The following is a 21,875-nucleotide window of genomic DNA, read 5'->3' as shown; positions in this document are numbered from 1 at the left end:
GTTCTTGCCCACAATACTGCCTACGTAACATATATTAGTTCAGTGATAGAAGAGTGACAATATTAGATTTCTCTTCGGGGAGCAATTTCCCAAGACTGTATTTTCCATTTAGCTGTGCCTGAATTATTGATTTGTTTATAATTGCCATCCTTTACCATAAAGATCTATGTTCAATTTGGGGAATAAGAAGGGCTATTAGAATGATAGTTTTCTTCATGACAACTATATCATATATCAATTAAAATGAACATAACTTCATAACAGCCTGGCCAGGTGTTGCTAAGTACTACAAAACCACATTCAACATCTGTGAGAATCTTGACAAAAATTACAAATGATACGCCAGGCAAGCTGCTGTTTCTGAATCAATGCATTCTGCGAAAAAATTCCCAAATCTCCGTATGCTATCCTGAAAGCATGTGCAAACACAGCACCACGGAGGGAGGAGGTGAGGAGAAGACTGACTAGTTCAAATAGAAGTAAAGCAAGAGGGAGCAGAAATATGTTGTCGTCTCTTAAAGGATGGAACTCCCCCAGTATCAGGTGGTTATCAAATTCTATGATTTTTAAGTAGTCTCAATAATCTAAAAGTTCTATAGAATACATCTCTGCTTATCCAGTTAAAGAAGAAAACAGGTCTGTTTTTCCACCTTAAAATGTATAATTAACACAGGGCAAGAGATCACAGCCAGCCTCCCCTGGTGGAGCAGTTACCTCCAATAACAGGCTGTTTCTCTGGTTACAATGAATAATCCTTTTTGCTGTCTTTTTTGACAAAAATTATTCATGTGTTATTGGCATGTTACCAGGGAAAAGAGCTGAGCGGAGCTGAGCTGAACTTTCAGTGATTTGTTTTAATTTTATAATCAAATAGCAATTATACCGACCTTTACCCCTTTCCTCAATTTTGCCCCAACGTTTTGAAAAACAGAATCAATAGATGAACACTAGCTTTCTATGAACCCTTTGAATACCTAAAACCTTTGAAAGACGGAAGAGAGATGAGGTGAGGCAGAGAGAGCTTAAAGCTGAAGTGACTAAGGTACCAGAAAAATCATGATAAGATTTCTCATCACCATGTCAGGAAGTCCTCTAATGTCTACTTCTGGCCCTTTCAAATGAACTGGATCAGTTGTTCTCAACTTTGGCTGATGTAGTACCATTTAGGTACGTTTTACCAAACCATTGCCTGGGTCCCACCTTACAGAAATTCTGATTTAATTAGTTTTGATTAAGACTCAGGCACAGTATGCTTTAGAAACTCCCAGGTGACCCTAATGTACAGAGATCCACCAACCTAAGTAATTCAGAAATATAAATAAGTGTAAACCATATTGGCAAGGTTTTAACAATGTTTTTGCCTTACCAGGAGAAGATCCTAAAATTTCTAAACTCCAAACACAATAATATCAAAAAACAACAGCAATAAATAATAAGCACTGACAATAGCAACAACAAAAACCACCTCAAAAACCTATGAAAGGAAAGAGGGTAGAAGAATTTTGTATAAAATCTTTTCTCGGTCCCCCCCTAGAGGAAAGCAACATTTACCGATGCTAATCATTAGACCTGGTGCCAGGTACGTAAGTATGACACCAGGCATGAATTCCCCATTTTACAAATAAGGAAACTGAGTCTCAGAGATGTAAGAACTTCCCTATGCCCAAAGAACGGATAAAGACACAGACTGAACATGATCCCAGATGTATCTCAAGTCCAAAGCTTTTTCTCTTCTCTTCATCTTCTGGAACATTTCTTTGCACTTGCTAATATCTTAACAGGTGCTGGGACAGAGTGTAATTTTAGCAACATTTTCTACTGTGGGACCTTGAAGAATTCATTCCAAAGAACTTAATCTGTAGCTCTCCTGGCAATTAGCAATCTGACGATGGCACTGAATAAAGTGGGGAAATATATAAAATAAGTTTGGAGGGACAGATAGTAGACGAATGGTAAAGGAACCTGAATGCCAAGGAAAGAGCCTGGAATGAATGAATGTATTAGCTAATTAATAAATCTACGTGTATTGAGTATATGCCCTGGGTTGGGCAGAGAACGCTCTAAGGGCTAGACAACACAGAGGTAGTAAAAGTTTTAGAATTACTGTATCTTAGTGGTGATCTACTATGCCAAACCAGAAAACAAACTATAAGAAAAGGAAAACATATCAAAACACTCCTTTTGCATGGTATAATAGGAAAAAACCTCAACCACCCAGAAATATTATGAATAAATCCACATAAGGCTCATTTATCATTCTAAAAAATAAACTGAAAAGAAATTAGCATTATTTTAAGCCAAAATTCTAATGTTATTTTTTTATTACAGCTATAGTAGAATTTTTCTAAAGGCTGAATTTAGTAGCTGCCAAAATACAACTCTCCCACCCAGGACAGATGGTCAGTATGACATCCTAGGATTGGAGTCATTTATTAGCATATGTCAGAGTTAACAATAAAGAAACTTAATGAATTATTAGTTGCCCTCGAGGCAGAAAGCATAGTCTCAAATTTAAACAAATTTTTAAAAAATCAGAAAAGGGAAAAGAAAACCAATTCAGTCTCCCATAAAGCCAAATATCTGGTTAAAACTCTATATTTAGAGTAAATACATGAATTAATAAGTAAAAATATATAAAGCTGACCAAAAAAGGAAAGACTAGGTTGTTTTCCTTTTATCACTCCAACAGGATGATTTCATCCTTTCCATTTTTTTTTAAATAAAACAACTTGCTTTTCTTCACTTTAAAGTGATATTGAAAATTAAGATAATTTAAAATCTTGCATACAAATATATAACCCTCACTTCCTACATATCTAAACCTGGAAGTTTCCAATGCTTTAAAAAATGTAAAGCATTAAGTAGTGTGCCATTTGGAATGTCAGCAGGGAATGTATCTGACATGACATTAAATTAAGCAAATTAGCTCAAGTAATATCTTTAGTTATAGTTATAATATCAAATATTAATTGTCCCAATATTTGTGTTCATTGTATAGCTTTTTTAACCATACTTTTTAATCCTATGTGAGTGTGCGTATGCGCACATAAGTGTGTGATTGCATGTGGTGACAAATGGATAATGTACACATGTTCATTTTACTCTGGGTCCTAGTCTCAGGATTTCTAAATTTCTTCTGGAATGATCAGAGTTAGCACAAATAAAGACAAATAGCCTCTCTGAGATAGCAGCTCTTGATTTCTCTTAAAAAGTTTTCAAAGATTTTGTAACTTTTTAAATTCTAGAAAAGGATTAGGACAATGACTCTTTACATACCATAATCTGTGATTTTACAGGACACCAAATACAGCTCTTTCAGGTTTTGTCCTTCCTTTGCAATGACCTCCACACACCTAAAACACACACACAAAAAAGTGGTGAGTTACACTAATGCGTTTCAAGTTAAATTAGCAAGAGTTTGGCCATGACTATAACAGGAAGAGGTCAGCATTTGATGAATGCCATAGCTCTCTTCTTTCAACAAACTTCTTTCAAGGTGTTTCAGGAAGAAGTATTATATTCCCTGCTCCAAACTCAAGTGCTCTAATACCTAAGTGGCTTTAATTAAACGCATCTATGACTAGTGTATATTTTAAAACCAAAGTGATGAAAAAGTGGTATTTCTATAAGAGTGACGTCACTTTTAGGAGTAGACAAGTCAACGTAGACTATATAATGACCATGTTACTTATATAATAAAATAAAAAAAATCACAAGGAAACTAGAATCTAGATGGATGGTCATTATAGGTGGACAGTAATATTGCTCATGGTTCAGTTATTAAAGACAGAGTTTGATAACACTAAAATACACATTTTTGTATATTTTATTCAATATAAACCAGAAATATTTTTAAAAATCTTACAGTGATTATAGATGAAAGAAACAATTGGCACACATAAGAACTTTAAGATTTTTTAACTTTAAAATGTTTAATTCTTAATATTTTAAATGAATGGTTGCATAGATACATAAATATAGATGTAGATATATAAGATTTAAAGTATTTTCTGGTTTCATTTAAGTTAAAAGGTTTTTGAATGGTGCACTCAGATTTAATGGCCATAGCAGAACATGTAGTATAGAACTGAATGAACTTTAAAAATAATGATTAACAACACCATCCATTTTGTGGCTCAGTCTCCTATAAGATCAGAAAAACCTGTACAGTCATACTGACACATTGGAATATGCATCCTTCAATGTAGTCGCTGTTTTAATCTTTATAAATAACAGTTAAGTAAAAGGGTAAAAGCAAAAAGAGTCATTAACCTTTTCTAGGAAGTAGAAATCAAGTAATTTGATACCTGTGTGTATAATCCATCAAAAAATTACTGAGTATCCATCTCTGTCTTGCAGATATTTTATTTGCTGTCTGGCTTATTTGTAGGAATCTTCATAAAATGTCAGAAAATTTTATACAATTTTACTTCACATAATTCATTACTGAAGGTTAAATTAGTTATGAAGACATTTTTTTCCTTTAAAATATTTTTATAGGATATTGTTTTAATGGGATGATAAACATTTCAAAGTTCCTTAGAATAACTGAATAAGCATTCTTTTTTTGGCTATTTTTTAAAAAAGATTTATGACAAAACTGGAGGAGTTTTTCTGTGGCTACAATAGAAAACTTAAAACAGCAGTACAACGCAATTACCATTGATACAACTTATCATGAAGGGGAAATTTTAAACCTAATTCCATGTCATTTACCTTAATGTAATATTTGAATAAACTCATAAGAAAGGAAGGACAAAAGCAGATAAGACATTACAGGCAACAACTATGTTTTATTTATGACTTTAAAAATGATTTTTCACATGCTCAGGATAAAAATAAAGACCCTAGTTGATTACAAAATCCTTAAAAAAAAAAAAAAAAAAAAAAAAAAGGTCTGGCTACTTTGTCATATCAAAGAAACATGTTTCAGTCTTCCTCTAGCCCCACCAGAGGTTGACACATGCAGTATTCTTTAGGACTGCCACAGTCCTTTAGGACTTAAGTAAGTCAGTACAGAAATAATGTTTGTGTCGTTTATTTTGTTCTCACGTTCTTTCCAAATAGTCCGAAATGCCTGATTTTACATTTGATTGTGAAAAAAACTCTACACAAATGCAATATTCTATCTGCATTCCTACTTCTTGTAGACTACAAGCACACAGGAACATTAAAGACACATTAACATTTGTTTTTAGACCCACTACAAAGAGCAAATAACACAAATTGATTTCACTGTATAAGCCAGATCAAATACTATTTCATAGGCAACAAGAACGAGTATTCATATAAAATAAGATAATCAATCACCAGATGAAAATTCTCTAAAAACTGATGAAACGCCACGAGCATCAGGCTTCCTTCATGTGTGTCAGAGGGAAGTTTTTACGAACAGATATTGTAAGTAAATTTAGCTTATTCAAAAGGCAAGAGCCAAGAGGTAACATATGATTAAGAAATAAGCAGTGAATATCTGTTAGAAAGAAAAAAGAGAAAAGAAATATAAGAGAAAAGCACTTTGCTTCTACAAGGGATCACCTAGGATTTTTGCTGTTTTTAAAAAGTCCAGTTGCATAAGATTTTCCAAATAGTCTTAATTATCCTGTAATCACAGCCAGTGTGCTACACGTTAATGCACAACACAGAAGTACTCCTTGAATAAAAATTCATGGAGGAAAAAACATTCCTTGGAAGACTTGTAGCAAAAGTTAATTTTTTTAAATGTAAATAATCACATCATTCCCAGAACTGATATTTGAAGAGAGAAAGAAACCTCAAGTTCTGTGAATCTGGACTGAAATTCTTAACATCATAATAATATTACACGAAATTGAATGGTTCAAATAAATAGCTAAAATAGCTATTGTTTTGAGAACTGAAAGTGGAAATGGTTTGTGCTGTCCTGTTACTGTAAATTGATGGAAAGGGAACCTCACACCAATTGGCTGGTGCCTGAAACCTGGTGATTAGTTCAGGTCTACTTTCCAGGCAACCTGCAGAGACCCACATGGTGACTAACCTTTCCTCCTGAAACTCTGAGAGTCCATTATAGTATGTATTTACAGGAAGTACATGAACATCACCTAGTCTATGGACTGCATTTACTCTAAATAATTCTTCCCTGTTTTAAAAGGATCTTGGCTCTAGTCATGACCTTTAGCATATTAACATCAGAGCACTTCCCAGTTCACAGTATACTAGGTATGCAGGCAACAAAACAAGATGGTAAAGCTTATTGAAACTTTTTAACTATAGGTACTTATGTAAAGGTATTTTTTAAATGGTACCAATAAAATAGAGAAATGTTTGTAAAGTGACAATCTTTAAGGAGGAGAGTGAGAGGGGAGCCTGGGTGGCTCCGTGAGTTAAGTGTCTGACTCTTGATCCTGGCTCAGGTCTTGATCTCAAAGTCATGAGTTTGAGACCTGCATTGGGCTCTACACTGGGTGTGCAGCCTACTTTGAGAAAGAGAAAGAGAAAGAGAAAAGAAAAGGAGGGAAGAGAGAGAGAGAGAGAGAGAGAGAGAGAGAGAGAGAGAAAGAAAGAAAGAAAGAAAAGAAAGAAAGAAAGAAAAAAAGGAAGAGTGAGAGTCAAAGGCCACATTTAAAATCTTTGTTTCTCCATCCTCTCTCCTATTCACAGGTAACGCATAGGAGAATATCCATTAACTTCAATGATAAATTAGACTTTTGTCATGACAAGCCATGAGTCTCTAAACTCAGAATCTAGAATTCATATTTTCCCCACTCTTCACCCTACCTGTTCCCGCCATCCCTAAGGATAAACCTCGGAATATCAAATGACTGACATCCTCTATGGGTCAGTACATTCAAAGATTTCTCATTTCATGCATGACAACATAAAGAATTCTAAAACTTGGGAAAAGAACTATATCCTTAGGGAAAGTAACAATCTGTAAGATTCTTAAGGTGAAACTAATAATGGGAAAATGGCACAGTGGAAAACTGCAGAATATCAAATATTCTTAGAATAGTCCGTGAACGTCAAACACAAGCCTACTAAACTATTTTCCCAAATTCTGAGAAATAAAGTGAGATGTATCTTAACAAGAAGGAATAAAAAATAAAAAATCTGGAGAAATCCACTCCATTCTTAGTCCCCGTGGAACCACAGAACCACCTACCTCCTTTGAAACCCCATATTCTCATTCTCTATAGCATGAGGGCCTATATGAAGAGTTTCTCCTAATCAAATATCCTAGGTTCAATATATTTTAGTTTATTCTGAATTGTCTCCTCTCAAATTATTTTCTTTCTTTTTATGATTTGACAGGGTTCCAAAGGGGGGTAAAACTGCTGCTGAGAGAGAGAGAGAGAAAGAGAGAGAGAGAGAGAGTGCTCATGGGGCCCAGGGGGAGAGAGAGGGACTACAGAGGGAATTAATTATTTATTAGTTTATTGGCTTATTTATGAGAGGGAGTGGGGAGGGGCAGAGGGAGAGGGAGAGACAGAATCTTAAGCAGGCTCCATGCCCAGTGCAGAGCCTGAGGCAGGCTAAATCTCACAATCCTGAGATAATGGCCTGAGCTGAAATCAACAGTCGGTCGCTTAACCGACTGAGCCACCCAGGTGCTCTTGAAGAAATTTTTTAAAATCGCAACCACTGGGATCCCTGGGTGGCGCAGCGGTTTGGCGCCTGCCTTTGGCCCAGGGCGCGATCCTGGAGACCCGGGATCGAGTCCCACGTCGGGCTCCCAGTGCATGGAGCCTGCTTCTCTCTCTGCCTGTGTCTCTGCCTCTCTCTCTCTCTCTGTGACTATCATAAAAAAAAATAATAATAAATAAAAAAAATAAAAAATAAAATCGCAACCACTGTAAATTCTTGAGTAACAGCTGTTGAGTGTGTATGATGTGTGTGTACACATACATATATACATATAAACTCTTCTAGAATCCCAAAAAGCAAGAATATCTGCTCCAAAGTATTGAAAGCATCCCGAATTATGATTTGTATTAACACAATGTTATGCTCACTTGCTTTTGATAATCTTCTAAAATGCACCTGAAATATCTGATGAAATCTGAAAAGCAACAGAAAGGTTACTTTTGTCAGCTATATAGGAATTTTTTTTAAGACCAGAAGGCATTTACTTAGTTTCAGTAGAGGGAAAATCTGTCTCCTTGGCAATAGATTCCTAATCACCTGATTTATGTGAAGGGTAAAGGTTAATGAATTAAGCTGTGTAAGCTTCAAAACTATCCAAGGAATTCAAAAGAGCCTTGAATTATGGAAAACAATGGCCCATTCTACATACATACCAAATTTTTATGTTTTTTGTCTCCTACTCAAAAGCTGGAACATGGCATTAGTGACAATTGAAAAGAACTAATGAGGAAATATGACTACATTGCTTGCGAGAGGAGTGTCCTAGGAGACCTTGTTACTGTTTGTGATGTGCTTCAAACCCAAAAGAAGCTAATTGGAGCTGCCAGACACTGGTTTGCAAATCTCACTTTAAAGGACAGGCTCAATCACCTTAGAGGTGTGGGAAGAAATGTCCCCATTAGAGATGCATTAGTATGGGCTTGGTGAATTTCTAAATAAACTTTAGGATGTTCTTTCCTAAGTCACTTTTATATTTGAATAATAGATATATCTTCAAGCAGAGGGAAAATGCAATAAGACAAAAACAACCCCAAAGATTTAGAACAAAAACTATGAAAAGGGCTGCAAAGTAATTGGCAAATAAGTACAACGGGGACCTAGATACATTCAAGACTGAATAAACATGTAGATCAAACCTTAAAACTCCTGAAATGCAAACACACTATAAAAGTGATCTATCGGGGGGTTTAAGGAATAGAACTTCATTTTCATCATTTCTTGAAACTAAACAAGCGAATAAGCCACCCTATGTTATACAGCTTATAAATGGATAAAAGTATAAGAAGCTGCAACTCACAGACACATACAAATGAAAAAAGAATAAAAAGGATTTACACGATCTAAAGAGAGCAAGAAGGGAGCAAACTTAGTCCAATGCTGTGCCACGAGCGCTCATCCTGACTTCAGGTCATTTAAATGATAGCAGAGGTCACCAAAACACAATTTGGCATCATATAGAAAGAATAATGATATTTGATTGATTTTTCTAAATCCTCAAATTGAGTTTTACTGAAGAATAATCCGATCCCAATGTAGCAAATGAATTGGCATGATTTACAGGTATATCCTGCTTTTAGAAGATGTCCTATATAAAAACTTTCTATCTACACAAAAAAATATATTTACAGGTAAACATGTGCAAGATGAATCAATTTAATAATCTATTAATAATGGTACATTTCCCCTTATTACAGGTGACTATAATTTCATCTATAAGCATTCTGTTTATAGTTATTTTTTTAGTAATATGACACCTTAACCTCACAGAAAGAATATGCAGTAGTTATTGCTGTCTTTAGCTTAAACAACTGTACATAATGACAAATGAAAGACAAAAGGCATCAAAATGATATGCTGTGTGCCCTTTGTATTTTATGATACACTTTCTTGTAAACATTCTTCTATTCTATCCCATTAACAACACAGTACCAGATATATACACAAGTCAATTTTTCACAGAAAAAAATATTCTCATAGAAGAGATGTTCACTGAAAGAGAGATTTAAGAAAAAAAAAAAAAAAGAAAGGTTGACTTGTGGTGAAAATGTTAAAGCATTTGCTCAAAGCATGTTCTTAATATACCACTGGGGCAAAGACTAGCAGTGACATGCAAAATGTCACCAGCGCCACCAGTTAACAACAGTTATCTTGGGACACTCATTAAGTTCTCACTTACCAAATGTTATTCTCCAGAAAGCCAATATCTGATTAGTGAATCTAAGATTAATTTAGGCATTTGCTACTTAAAAACAGTGGGGAACTGATACCCATTTTGTCACACAAAGATAGTGAAAGTTTACAAAATGAGAAGAGTATTTTTTTTTTCTAAATGAGACTTAACTACAATAAGTGGCCTATAAATTGAAATGTTACAGAAACTTAAGTTCTACAGGTTTGCACCTTTGCCAACAGAGGTGTCACATCTTTGAGGGAGGCAGAGCAGATGCTGTCATTGCTGATTCGTTCTGGACCACCCTTCCCCTAAGTGTCTCTAACATCAGGTAGGGTTCCCAACTGGAGGGTAAGTAGAAGTCAGCCTTGAAAAACGTAGTAATACAACAGCAAAATAATATTTTCCGATATATTTAGGAAGGACCACTACAAACCAGCTCTTACAGAAATACTTTTGTTTATTCATTTATATAGTAATATATGTTTTAATTTAATTCAAATGTTTCATATAGTACTTTAATCATGTTTTTCAGATAGAATGAAGCCTGCACTATTTTAAAAATGCACATCTTCTTTAAGCTACTAGAAACAACATGGTTAAAGCCCCTTCCAAAGTTGGGGGGTGGGGGTGGGGGATTAAACTTGTGATAAACTTGGCTTTGGCTTTAATATTTCAGATATATTTATCTCAAAGTGTTGCTTTTAATTTTAGCCATAGTTCCATACTCTTACCACAACTACACTCAATCATTACATGATGATTTGAGCTCACTTCTTCTAAGCATTCCTCAAAATATGCAAGAGGCAGAAAAAGACTCTAAGCTTTTATTTATGTAATTCAACCATGTTTTATTGAGTGCAACTCTGTGTTAGAAATATTAAAAGATATAATCGGAAAGCCGCATTATTATAAAATGATGGACATAACACTTATAATCTTGATAGATCATCTACTATTTATCTTTGTTATTGTTGATAATAATATTCCCACCTCGGGGCAGAAAAACGTATCACTAAAAATAATTATATTTCAGGACTAAAGGAAATGCTAGAAAAGAAAGGGGGAGGGAAGTATAAAGGCAAGACTTCCTAATCCAGCAGTTTATTCATTTTTCAACGGGGAAAAATATAGTTACTTTCAACAAAATAGGAAAAGTTAAGTCTCTTCCTCCTTCCTTTAAGCTTTTTGGGGTTCCATCAATTTATGACCAATAACTGGGAGAATCCAGGCACTGCACAATGTTGATACAGTTAAGACCGGTGCTATCTTTATGGGTTCTCGGCATATTTTAAGATAGAGGACAAAAGAGAAGGTTTTATTATCCTACATCTTACAAAAATTTATTGTGCAGAAGCAGAAGCCCAGGCCCTTTAAAAAAAACTGAGGAATATAAAAACATATAAAACTATGGTCCAGTTTAGTGAATTATAATTCATCAGAGGCCACTCTTTTTCTGTAAAAAAAAAAAAAAAAGTGAGGCAAGATTTTGGCAAGCTCCAAACCAAGGCCCACCACCACCATCAATGATAAATAACAACTTCAGTGGTAAAGCTATAAATATTTCAAGGAGATTATTAGGCTTCCAAACACTAAAATGAAATTCAGGTGGATTATTAAACGTAAAATTGTTATAATCTCTCTGCCCATTTCTGCCCCATTTACCCTAACTGCTATAAATATTGATAAGAAAGTCAATTCAAGAGACAGCATATACTTTACGCTCACCTTTGATTTTAAAATGGCTAAGACTGAACAGTAAATTATTTTAGTGGAATATAAAAGCACCCAGGAGATGAGATTTGAGGCATCGTTCAGCAAAGAGTTAAGTACTTCCTTACCAGAAGACGCCACAAGTCAGCTTTGTAGTGACTAATTGCCTCTTTAACCTCTGTACTCTGGGAGCTGGCCTGTGCTTCAATACCAGTTTTGTGATAGAGCCAAAGACTAATGTTCAACATAGACCTCCCATGACCTGTGTAGCCAAGGAGTTAACTCAGACAAGATGCTGACAAAAGGTTTCCTTCTCACTTGGGAAGGCACACAATATCTTTTTGGATAAGCCAAATTCTCAGAAGACTATAAAACACAGTAGGTAAAGACAATTTATAAAAGTCGAAAGAATGGTTTCACTTTGGCTAACAAGGATTCTAAACATCCAAATGTACTATTCAAAATTTTGTTTGAGAAATGGTTTTGGTGATAAGGAAAGAAATAGATTATTTTAAAATGCAATGAAGAGGGCACCTAATTTGATATCTTTGAAAGCTTATAATTAGATAGCAAGGAAAAGAGGTCAACATTCTCCATTCCAAATGTTTTCCATACACTGCAAGCACTTATCCTCAGGTAGCCTGTACTTTGTCATTAATTTTTAAGCTTAGAAAATTTCTGACCCGATCAAAAGTCAATAGGAGAATTTTTACCGGTGATTTTTGGTAATCGTCACATAAAACGAATTCTGCAATTGAGAGAAAAGCATGTGCTTCTTGCTAGTTTCTATAAAAGAAGGGATGAGGAAGGAGTTCTAGATTAGGGAGCTGGGAAAGGGGAGGCGTGAGAACAAAGTAACCCACAAAACTCATTCACAAAGAGGAAAAAAGAAAGACCACATGGGCTTGAGGAGGGCAGGGGACATTACATAAATTTGACTCTACTAATATTTAGCTAGGTTGAACTCTGAACCCACTAAGGCCTAAGTATCCTCACTGCTGAATTCATAAAACATATTTCCAAAGCTCTGAAACTGTCATTGCTTTATTCTTATTTTCTCCCATAGCATTACATATCATTCACGTCAGAGGGAAAGTAATCTTTGCTCTAACATTTACCGGAAACAGGAAGAAGGTCATGTTTGGTTGTTTTGGTACCTTGAATTTACACAGAGATTACTTTTTCACTTAAAAGAAAAGGAAATAAGAATTACACTTCTTTTTCAAAAAAAAAGAAAAAAAAGCAGTCCACATATTTCTACACATGACAATAAGGGGCATCAACCAAAAATTAACTCGTGAAAAGTATGCAGTTTACATTTTGTAAATCCCAACACAAGGATGATGGCTAGTTTCAGTTAATTTTTATCTATTTTAAGGATAGAGAAACAAAGCCCTCCAAATTTTCTTCTTAAACAACATTTAAGTAAATACAACAGAATGAAATTTAGAAATTCCAGGGAAAGACTATTGAAACTTCCTTATTAGTTTTTCTGGCTACCAGGCCAATTTGATGACTCCTAATATAAAGTCCATTTGCCTATAAAATATACTTATAGAGGATTCTCTCTTAACTCTATCCATCAGTGAAAAGACTCATTTCATCAACCATTTAATTTATATTCAAAAGAGTATGTATGTATATATATATATTTGTGAATATAATTTCTTAACAAATACATTTTCCCTTACCAATACTGTCATTAAGTCAGCAAAAATGTAATTGTTATAAATGCACTTAGTGAAAGAATTTTAGCAGCCTAGCTCTCGAAATACCATAATCACTAAAATCCAGGTTGCTTTGCTGGGACTGATCATCAGTTTCCTGTGAAGGGAAAAAATTGCATCTCTTTGATCCTGGGAAGGCTGGTGGAAAGCCAATGAAACCAGTGCCTAAGACGGATGGAAGCCATGGAGGGAAGCCTTACCCAGTTCCCCCTTGCGGAAAGTTGCAAAAGCATGGAGAGGGAAGAAGGATCATTTCACCATTTGCTTCAGACAGTGGGTACCTTGCAGGCAACATCACGTCTGACAGCCAGCAACACTCCCAAACCCAGGGCTCAGCTTTCTGTTATTTTAAATGATAGATCAAAATGGACAGCACATCCCTGTCATATTTCTCAGTGTTCTACTGTCCATTGTAGTTACGGTTCTGTCTGCGTAAGGAACAAATCATGGAGCAAAATGGACAAACAGTATTTAGATTCCTGCTCTACACACACACACAACTACTTCTCTCAAGTAGCCATTCTGCTATTCTGAAGAAAAAGCAAGACTGAGAATTGAGAAGAGAGTTTATTTCTTTTAAAAGTCATTAGTGGAATAAAGAGGCAAGAGCAATGCCAGGTGTTTAAAAGGGATGTCAGGTAAATGTGCTTAGAATCAATTGCTCAGTTTTGTGCTTCCACGGGTCCTGAGAGTATCATGAGTGCTGCCCTGGTAATGATAGAATTTTATTAAAAAAAATAGAGGATAAATCCCTTTTTGTGATCTTTTACTGAAACGTAAATACATAGTCATCTGACACAGAACAACACACTTAGGCCATCTGGCAAGATTTGGGGATTTGGGGAAAATAATGACAATTCAATGCCATGTCATAGTTTTAAAAAGGTGAAAGAAAATATAAAGTCAGAAAATGTGATATAAACTCAGGGATGAAAAAAAAATAAAATAAAATAAACTCAGGGATGTACTAGTTGGATTAGTGGCTTGACTTAAGGTTGCGGAAAGAATATTATAAAGAGGAAAAAGAAGAAAACAATACACACAATACATAACAATACAACAAATATGTAACATACTATATATTACATATATACAATAATTCTTATTACATATATGCAATAACTCCTGTTACAAACATATGTAATAATGAATATGTAACAATATATTCATATAATTCATCACTAGTAAGGGACCTGAATTTATTTTATGTTTACATATATTCAGCCTTATTTCACTAGAAATGCATACAAAACTATGAAAGATATATTGAAGGGAAGAAAGGTCAGAAATATGTATAGTAAAATAGTAAGTCAGGGATATACTCACCCTGAAGGGACCGACATAATTCAGTCCTGAAAAGCCTCTATAAGTGGGTTATGATTTTGGAAAAGCTTTCTCTTTATTTAAAGATTGTATATATTTGTTCATGAGAGACAGAGAGAGAGAGAGGCAGAGACACAGGCAGAGGGAGAAGCAGGCTCCACGCAGGGAGCCCCACGTGGGACTGGATCCCGGGTCTCCAGGATCACACCCTGGGCTGAAGGTGGCGCTAAACCGCTGAGCCACCCGGGCTGCCCTGGAAAAGCTTTCAAGGAACCAAAGAGGAAAGTACGATTATTTCAAAGATTTATAATATCAATGACTTAAAAAAAAAATCAGATGTTCAAAAGAAGCTACAAAAAGACTAGACATGCTGAAATCTATGTCTGAAACTAAAAATACACTCTATGTTAATAAATTGAACTTAAATAAAAAAAAAACTATATATGCTTGAGGCAGTGTTGGTGAAAAGCAAAGGTTTCCCAAAAAAGTATCAAAATACTCTGCATCATTTAGAAAATTTTCTCTCCTTTCCTAAAACCGCTATGGGCTTAATCCACGAGCAACTGGCCATTCAAAAAATTAAAAGTACTTTAGAAAAAAAAAATTAAAACTATAGAGCCTGTGATTAATAACACCGTGTAATAATAAAACAGATTTAGCTACGTCGGAATTCTACTAAAATTTAATGTTTCATGCACAAAATCAATCAGTTACAGATAATGGAAATGTGTTTCAGATGCTCAGGCTGTCAAAGTTGTGAGTGTGTGTGTAGGTGTGTATACACAGTCCTGGTGCTGGGAATGTAATTCAACTTTTCTAAATCTTTTCTGTAAAATAGAAATTACAATATCTACCTCCAAGGGTAGATGTTTGCAAAGGCTCTTTTAGTTATTTGACAAACATTTAGGAACCCTTACTCTGCCCCTAACGATAGGGACACAAAGATGGATAAGCCAAGCCTCTTCCCAAGGGGAATTCACAATCTTGTCAACTTTACTGTCCTCCATACCAAGAAGACAGGATTATTTAGAAGAGAATATAATTTCCCAACGTACACTTCTCAGAGCACTAGCACTTTGGGGCTTTAATAGTTGGCATATGCAGGAAAGAAATTTATGGTTCAACGAGCTCATGCGAAATCCATTTTCTCCCTTAGTGAAAGGAAGGCCCAGCACGGGGACAGCCCAGCATGGAACAGCCCAGCACGGGGACCGCCCGACATGGGGACAGCCCAGGGCACAGGGACAGCCCGGGATGGGGACGGGACAGCACGGGGACAGCCCGGGGCATGGGGACAGTCTGGGGTACGGGGACAGCCTGGCACGGGGACAGCCCGGCATGGGGACAGCCCGGGATGGGGACGGGACAGCACGGGGACAGCTCAGCACGGGGACAGCCTGGCACAGGGACAGCCCGGGGCACGGGGACAGTCTGGGGTACGGGGACAGCCTGGCACGGGGACAGCCCGGCACAGGGGGCACCTGACTGTTGCTGACTTTCCTCGCCCTTCCCAGGACTCGGGGCTCAGCACCGCTGCCTGCAGCAGCCCCAAGACAGCCGACGAGGGACCGTGAGCAGTTTGCAGGGTGACCACCTTGCGGGTCTTGGGATGGGGAGATGGCCCTGGACGTGCGGGCGACCCCAGAGCGAGAGCTTGGGGACTCGCAGGAAGGCAGGCCGGGGGGTGGGGGGCCGGGGCAGGAGGCAGGTCCCCCGGGGACGGGAGTGAGGGCCCGGGCAGGCTGCGGGGCTCCTTCCCTAGAGCCTGGGGGGGGCACCCCGACGGCTCCTAGCGCCCGGCTCTCCCTGCTGGGCCCTGCGGCAGGACGACCAAGGCCCGGGCCTTGGCCTTGGGGTTGGGGCCGGGCTTGGGACCTCGAGGGCCCGGCGGCGGTGCCTCCACATGGGTTTCCTTCTAGAACCGCCAGAGGCAGAGGCACGGAGGCAAGTTTCTCTTTCACAAACACTAAGGCGCACTGCCCTTAGCTGCGGCCTGAGCACCTCCTGACTCGGCCCCTCAAGCCTCCCCTCAGGCCGGTGTGGGCTCCCCCACCCCGGGGCCGCGGGGTGCAGGGGGCAGGGAGCCTGCAGCCTGGGTCGGGGAGCACCTGGGGGGAGGGGGACCTCATGGGGGGGAGGAGGGGGGCTCATGGGAGGAGGAGGGGGACCTCATCGGAGGAGGGGGACCTCATGGGGGGAGGAGGGGGACCTCATGGGAGGAGGAGGGGGACCTCATGGGGGGGAGGGGGGGGGCTCATGGGAGGAGGAGGGGGACCTCATGGGAGGAGGGGGACCTCATGGGGGGAGGAGGGGGACCTCATGGGAGGAGGAGGGGGACCTCATGGGAGGAGGGGGACCTCATGGGAGGAGGAGGGGGACCTCATGGGAGGAGGGGGACCTCATGGGGGGAGGAGGGGGACCTCATGGGGGGAGGAGGGGGACCTCATGGGAGGAGGAGGGGGACCTCACGGGAGGAGGAGGGGGACCTCATGGGGGGAGGAGGGGGACCTCATGGGAGGAGGAGGGGGACCTCATGGGAGGAGGGGGACCTCATGGGAGGAGGAGGGGGACCTCATGCGGGGGAGGAGGGGGGCTCATGGGAGGAGGAGGGGGACCTCCTCGGAGGAGGGGGACCTCCTCGGGGGGAGGAGGGGGACCTCATGGGAGGAGGGGGACCTCATGGGAGGAGGAGGGGGGCCTCATGGGGGGGAGTAGGGGGGCTCATGGGAGGAGGAGGGGGACCTCATCGGAGGAGGGGGACCTCCTCGGGGGGAGGAGGGGGACCTCATGGGAGGAGGGGGACCTCATGGGAGGAGGAGGGGGACCTCATGGGGGGGAGGAGGGGGGCTCATGGGAGGAGGAGGGGGACCTCATCGGAGGAGGGGGACCTCCTCGGGGGGAGGAGGGGGACCTCATGGGAGGAGGAGGGGGACCTCATGGGAGGAGGAGGGGGACCTCATCGGAGGAGGAGGACCTCATCGGAGGAGGGGGACCTCATCGGAGGAGGAGGACCTCATCGGAGGAGGGGGACCTCATGGGAGGAGGGGGACCTCATGGGAGGAGGGGGACCTCATGGGGGGAGGAGGGGGACCTCATGGGAGGAGGAGGACCTCATGGGGGGGAGGAGGGGGACCTCATGGGAGGAGGGGGACCTCATGGGGGGGAGGAGGGGGGCTCATGGGAGCAGGAGGGGGACCTCATGGGGGGTAGGAGAGCCTCACTGGGGAGGGGAGCCTCAATACGGTGGGGGAGAGCCTCGGGGGAGCCTCGCGGCGGGGGGGCGCCGACGCGGGCAGCGAGCTGTCGGGGCGGCGGAGCCATCTGCGGGCGCACCTGTGCCCCGAGGGCACCTGTCCTCCGCGCCGCCCGGGGCGGCTCACCTTGACCACTACACCAGTCCTTGCGGCTTCCCGGCAACTTTTCATTTCCTCTTCATTCCCAGGAATCCAATTTTTTAGTAGGTTCTTTCTCTTTGGCTGTTGGAAAGCCCCCCTTTTCCCAGGATGTGCTTGAGGGGAGGGAGCTTCCAGGGGCGGGTCTTGGTCTCGGTCCCGGGCCTCCTTACCCCCCCATCCCTGGGGCCCTCTGCGCACCCCCTCCCCTCCCCCGGGCTCATCCCTGGGGGCCTCTGTGCCTCCCCCCACCGCGCTTGTGCTGCCGAGTTAGGGCCCGGCGGCAGGTGACCCCGGGCAGACGAACAGGCCCAAGGCCGCCCCGGATTACACAGGTGGCCACCGAGGAGTAGGACTGCTCAAGGTAACAAGCTAAACGCAATTAAGATGACCTTATGGCATAAAACAAAATCTTAATTTGTGAAAAGGGCAAAAAAGGAAAAAGTTAAACAATGGAACCGTATCTTCAACCTGAATTAAAATAAATTCTAAAAGGTATGTCTTGGGGGATCCCTGGGTGGCGCAGCGGTTTGGCGCCTGCCTTTGGCCCAGGGCGCGATCCTGGAGACCCGGGATCGAATCCCACATCGGGCTCCGGTGCATGGAGCCTGCTTCTCCCTCTGCCTGTGTCTCTGCCTCTCTCTCTCTCTGTGTTCCTATCATAAAAAAAAAAAAAAAAAAAAAAAAAATTATAAAAAAAAAAAAAAAAAAAAAAAAAAAGGTATGTCTTGGGATCCCTGGGTGGCGCAGCGGTTTGGCGCCTGCCTTTGGCCCAGGGCGCGATCCTGGAGACCCGGGATCGAATCCCACGTCGGGCTCCCGGTGCATGGAGCCTGCTTCTCCCTCTGCCTGTGTCTCTGCCTCTCTCTCTCTCTCTCTGTGTGTGACTATCATAAATAAATAAAATTAAAAAAAATAAATATTAAAAGGTATGTCTTTTTTATAATAAATCCACCCCCCAACATTTTACTATGGAGATTTTCAAACATACCAAAAAGTTTGAAGAATTGTTCAGTGAAAGCCCCTAACTTCTATAATTAACATTTTCTACATCTGCTCTCAGAAGTATGCATCCATTTCTCTATCCAACCAGGTATCTATCAATTTATCTTATTTGTTTTTTTAAGGTTTTATTTATTTATTCATGAGAGACAGAGAGGGAGGCAGAGACACAGGCAGAGGGAGAAGCAGGAGGATCAGGACCTGAGCCAAAAGCAGATGCTCAACCACTGAGCCTCCCAGGTGCCCCCAGTTTATTTTATTTTCTGATGCATTTCAAGTAACTGCAGACATTAGTACATTTCACTCCTAGCCACTTCAGCATATACATCATTGACTAGACTTCAATGTTTTTCATGGTTCTTTCTTTCTTTTTTTCTTTCTTTCTTTCTTAAGAGAGAGAGAGAGAGAGAGGGAGGGAGGCACAGACACAGTCAGAGGGAGAAGCAGGCTCCATGCAGGGAGCCGGACTTGGGACTGGATCCTGGGTCTCCAGGATCACGCCCTGGGCTGAAGGCAGGCACTAAACCGCTGAGATACCCAGGGATCCCAGGTTCTTTCTTTTTTAAGTAAAATTTACCTACTGTGAAATGCAGAAGTCTTAAATGCAGTCAGTTTCAACAAACACACATATCTGTCTACTTTGAACTGCTATCAAGGTCACCACCTAGCACGCCACCAACTTCCCTCATGCCCCCTTCCAGTCAATGCTCTTACCCACCCACAAAGGCAGACAGTTATATGAAGGCAGTATAGTTTCTTTATCCATTCTTCTCTGGAAGATGCGGCATGTAAATCATTTGCAGTTTGGAGGCCACTGATTGATACTGCTAGGAACATTCCTGTACAATCTTTTTGTGGACATACGCTTCCATTTCTCATAGGTACAAACCTAGGATTGGAATTGCCGGATCATAGAGGATTAGTAGTATGTATTTAGTAGAGGGTTAGTTTTAGAAGAAACTACCAATCTCCTTCCAAAGTTTTACATTCTCACAAACACTTTTGAAGGTTGTACTGCTTCCCATCCTCACCAGTGTTGATGTTATCAGACTTTTAGCCAATCTGGTGAGTATGTGATGAAGACTAGTTCAATATTAAAAAAATCCAAAAGTCCTCTCATGATAATAATTCTTTTTACATCTTTTTTTTGGTTTTTTGGTTTTTTGGTTTTTTTTTTTTTTTTTTTTTAGCAATCTCTACACCCACCACAGGTCTCGAACTCACAACCCCAAGATCAAGAGTAGGATGCTCTTCAACCTGGGCCAACCCGGCACCCCACTCTTTTACAAAAATATTTACACAATGACAAAAGATAATTGGAAACTAATCAATATTTTAAAATTTATCCTTATATTTCCATAGTTTTTTAAATGCACCCAACATTAAAAGTACATATATATGATATAATTTGCTCATTATACAAAGCTTGGAGTAGACTCTTTGTAATTGCTATTTGGCCCATATGCAACATTCTATCTGCTAGGTCTTTGGGAGATCTTCATGACTGATTCTATCTTTTATCATCTTTATTGGAAGCAACCTAACTGTTCAACAATAACCAGGTAACTTTAGGAAAGAGGTCTTAGTCATTTCATATAGCCCTCAACATGACCTTATATATGTTGCCTTCTACATCATCTCTCATAAGTTAATCATCTCTCATAAGTTAAACCAGAAGTTGGAAACCAATTTCAAATTGGCCAAACCATGACCTCCTATATAAGCTCCAAGCTTTACAATTAGGGTTTCTAAAGCCACCTGAATATTTGGTGGAAGATATTATATAATGCTGTGACTTAAAAAGTAGACTGCTTATTCTATCAACAAGAACACCGTAAAAAACATATTGCCAGGAACTGGATTAGGACTTTGGCATGAATCAGCAAATAGTAAAAGCTAGATACCCTGGATTGCTCAGCAGAATTTTCTCCAATCACTGGGGATAAAAATAATGGACTTTTCTTTCCTTTACAGATTCTAATTATTTAAGTTATTTGCCCAATTTTAAGAAACTTGCAATCTACTGATTTTCATTGCTACATATAATACATATAAAATTAAAATCCTCAATGAAACATACTGGAAACCATGGACACTTTCAAATGAACATAAAGATGCTTAGTACTGCTGAAGAGACAAAGTCAATATTTTTTTCTAATCATAAGTGAAAACAGAACAAAAAAGATTACAGCAAATTTACCCTGACAGTTTATCTTTTTTCATTCCACCGTAAGTTTTATTTATGTCTCACATACAGTGATTCATCTATGATCTGATTTGTGTAAAGCAACCAAATATCAGGTATTTAAAGAACTCTTTGTAAAGATCAAGGAAAGAAATAGTCACAAAGATTTGAAAGTATTCAATTAAGGTTCAAGATATATAAAAGTTCATGGTAAGCCATGCTACGGTGTAGCAAGCACGTATTTGAGGATTCCTGCTACATCTGAAGGACGTTTCTCATATATAATATAAAGATTATTGAAGATATTAATAACTTTATGCACAGTACTATAAACCCTACATGATCAAGGTCTGGTATTCAGTGAAAGAAAAAGATACCTTTATGTCACAAATATGTAAAAATACAGTAAGAATTCTATGAGTTACTGTTATTTTTCATATCAATATTTAAAAATGGAAACCACTAAGAAATAATTGCAAAGTTATTAACTGTATGAGAGCTTTTAAAAGTCATTTTACACTTCTACATTATTCAATTATCCCATATAACTTTCAAAATATTCAACCTTTTTAAAGTAATCTTTAATCACTGATTAGAATTAATGTCTACAGATCCCTGCAAGGGAGAATAAATGCATGTTTATTGCAAGAATTAATACAGAGCACATATCTGTAAGTTTGGAAATATCTCTTACTAGCTAGTACAACCAATATCAAACATTAATTATAAGGATGCAA

General features: G+C 39.5%; 1 protein-coding gene across 2 annotated transcripts in view; it reads right to left on the bottom strand.

The window, feature by feature from the left end:
- The window catches only part of FBXL17 (F-box and leucine rich repeat protein 17), a 495,621-nt gene that overhangs the window by 154,236 nt on the left and 319,510 nt on the right, over positions 1-21,875 (bottom strand). For both annotated transcript variants that reach the window (XR_005987299.1, XM_041751974.1), the window contains exon 7: positions 3,277-3,353. Coding sequence is in view for 1 of the 2 variants with exons in the window: in XM_041751974.1 (XP_041607908.1) it covers positions 3,277-3,353 (77 nt within the window). In the remaining variant the exon portion in view is untranslated. The remainder of the gene's footprint in view (positions 1-3,276; positions 3,354-21,875) is intronic.

The sequence above is a fragment of the Vulpes lagopus genome, chromosome 4, assembly GCF_018345385.1.
Source record: "Vulpes lagopus strain Blue_001 chromosome 4, ASM1834538v1, whole genome shotgun sequence".
In the NCBI taxonomy this organism is placed as follows: Eukaryota; Metazoa; Chordata; class Mammalia; order Carnivora; family Canidae; genus Vulpes; species Vulpes lagopus.
The sequence above is the reverse complement of the archived record's forward strand: the minus strand, read 5'-3'. Positions and strand labels throughout refer to the sequence as shown.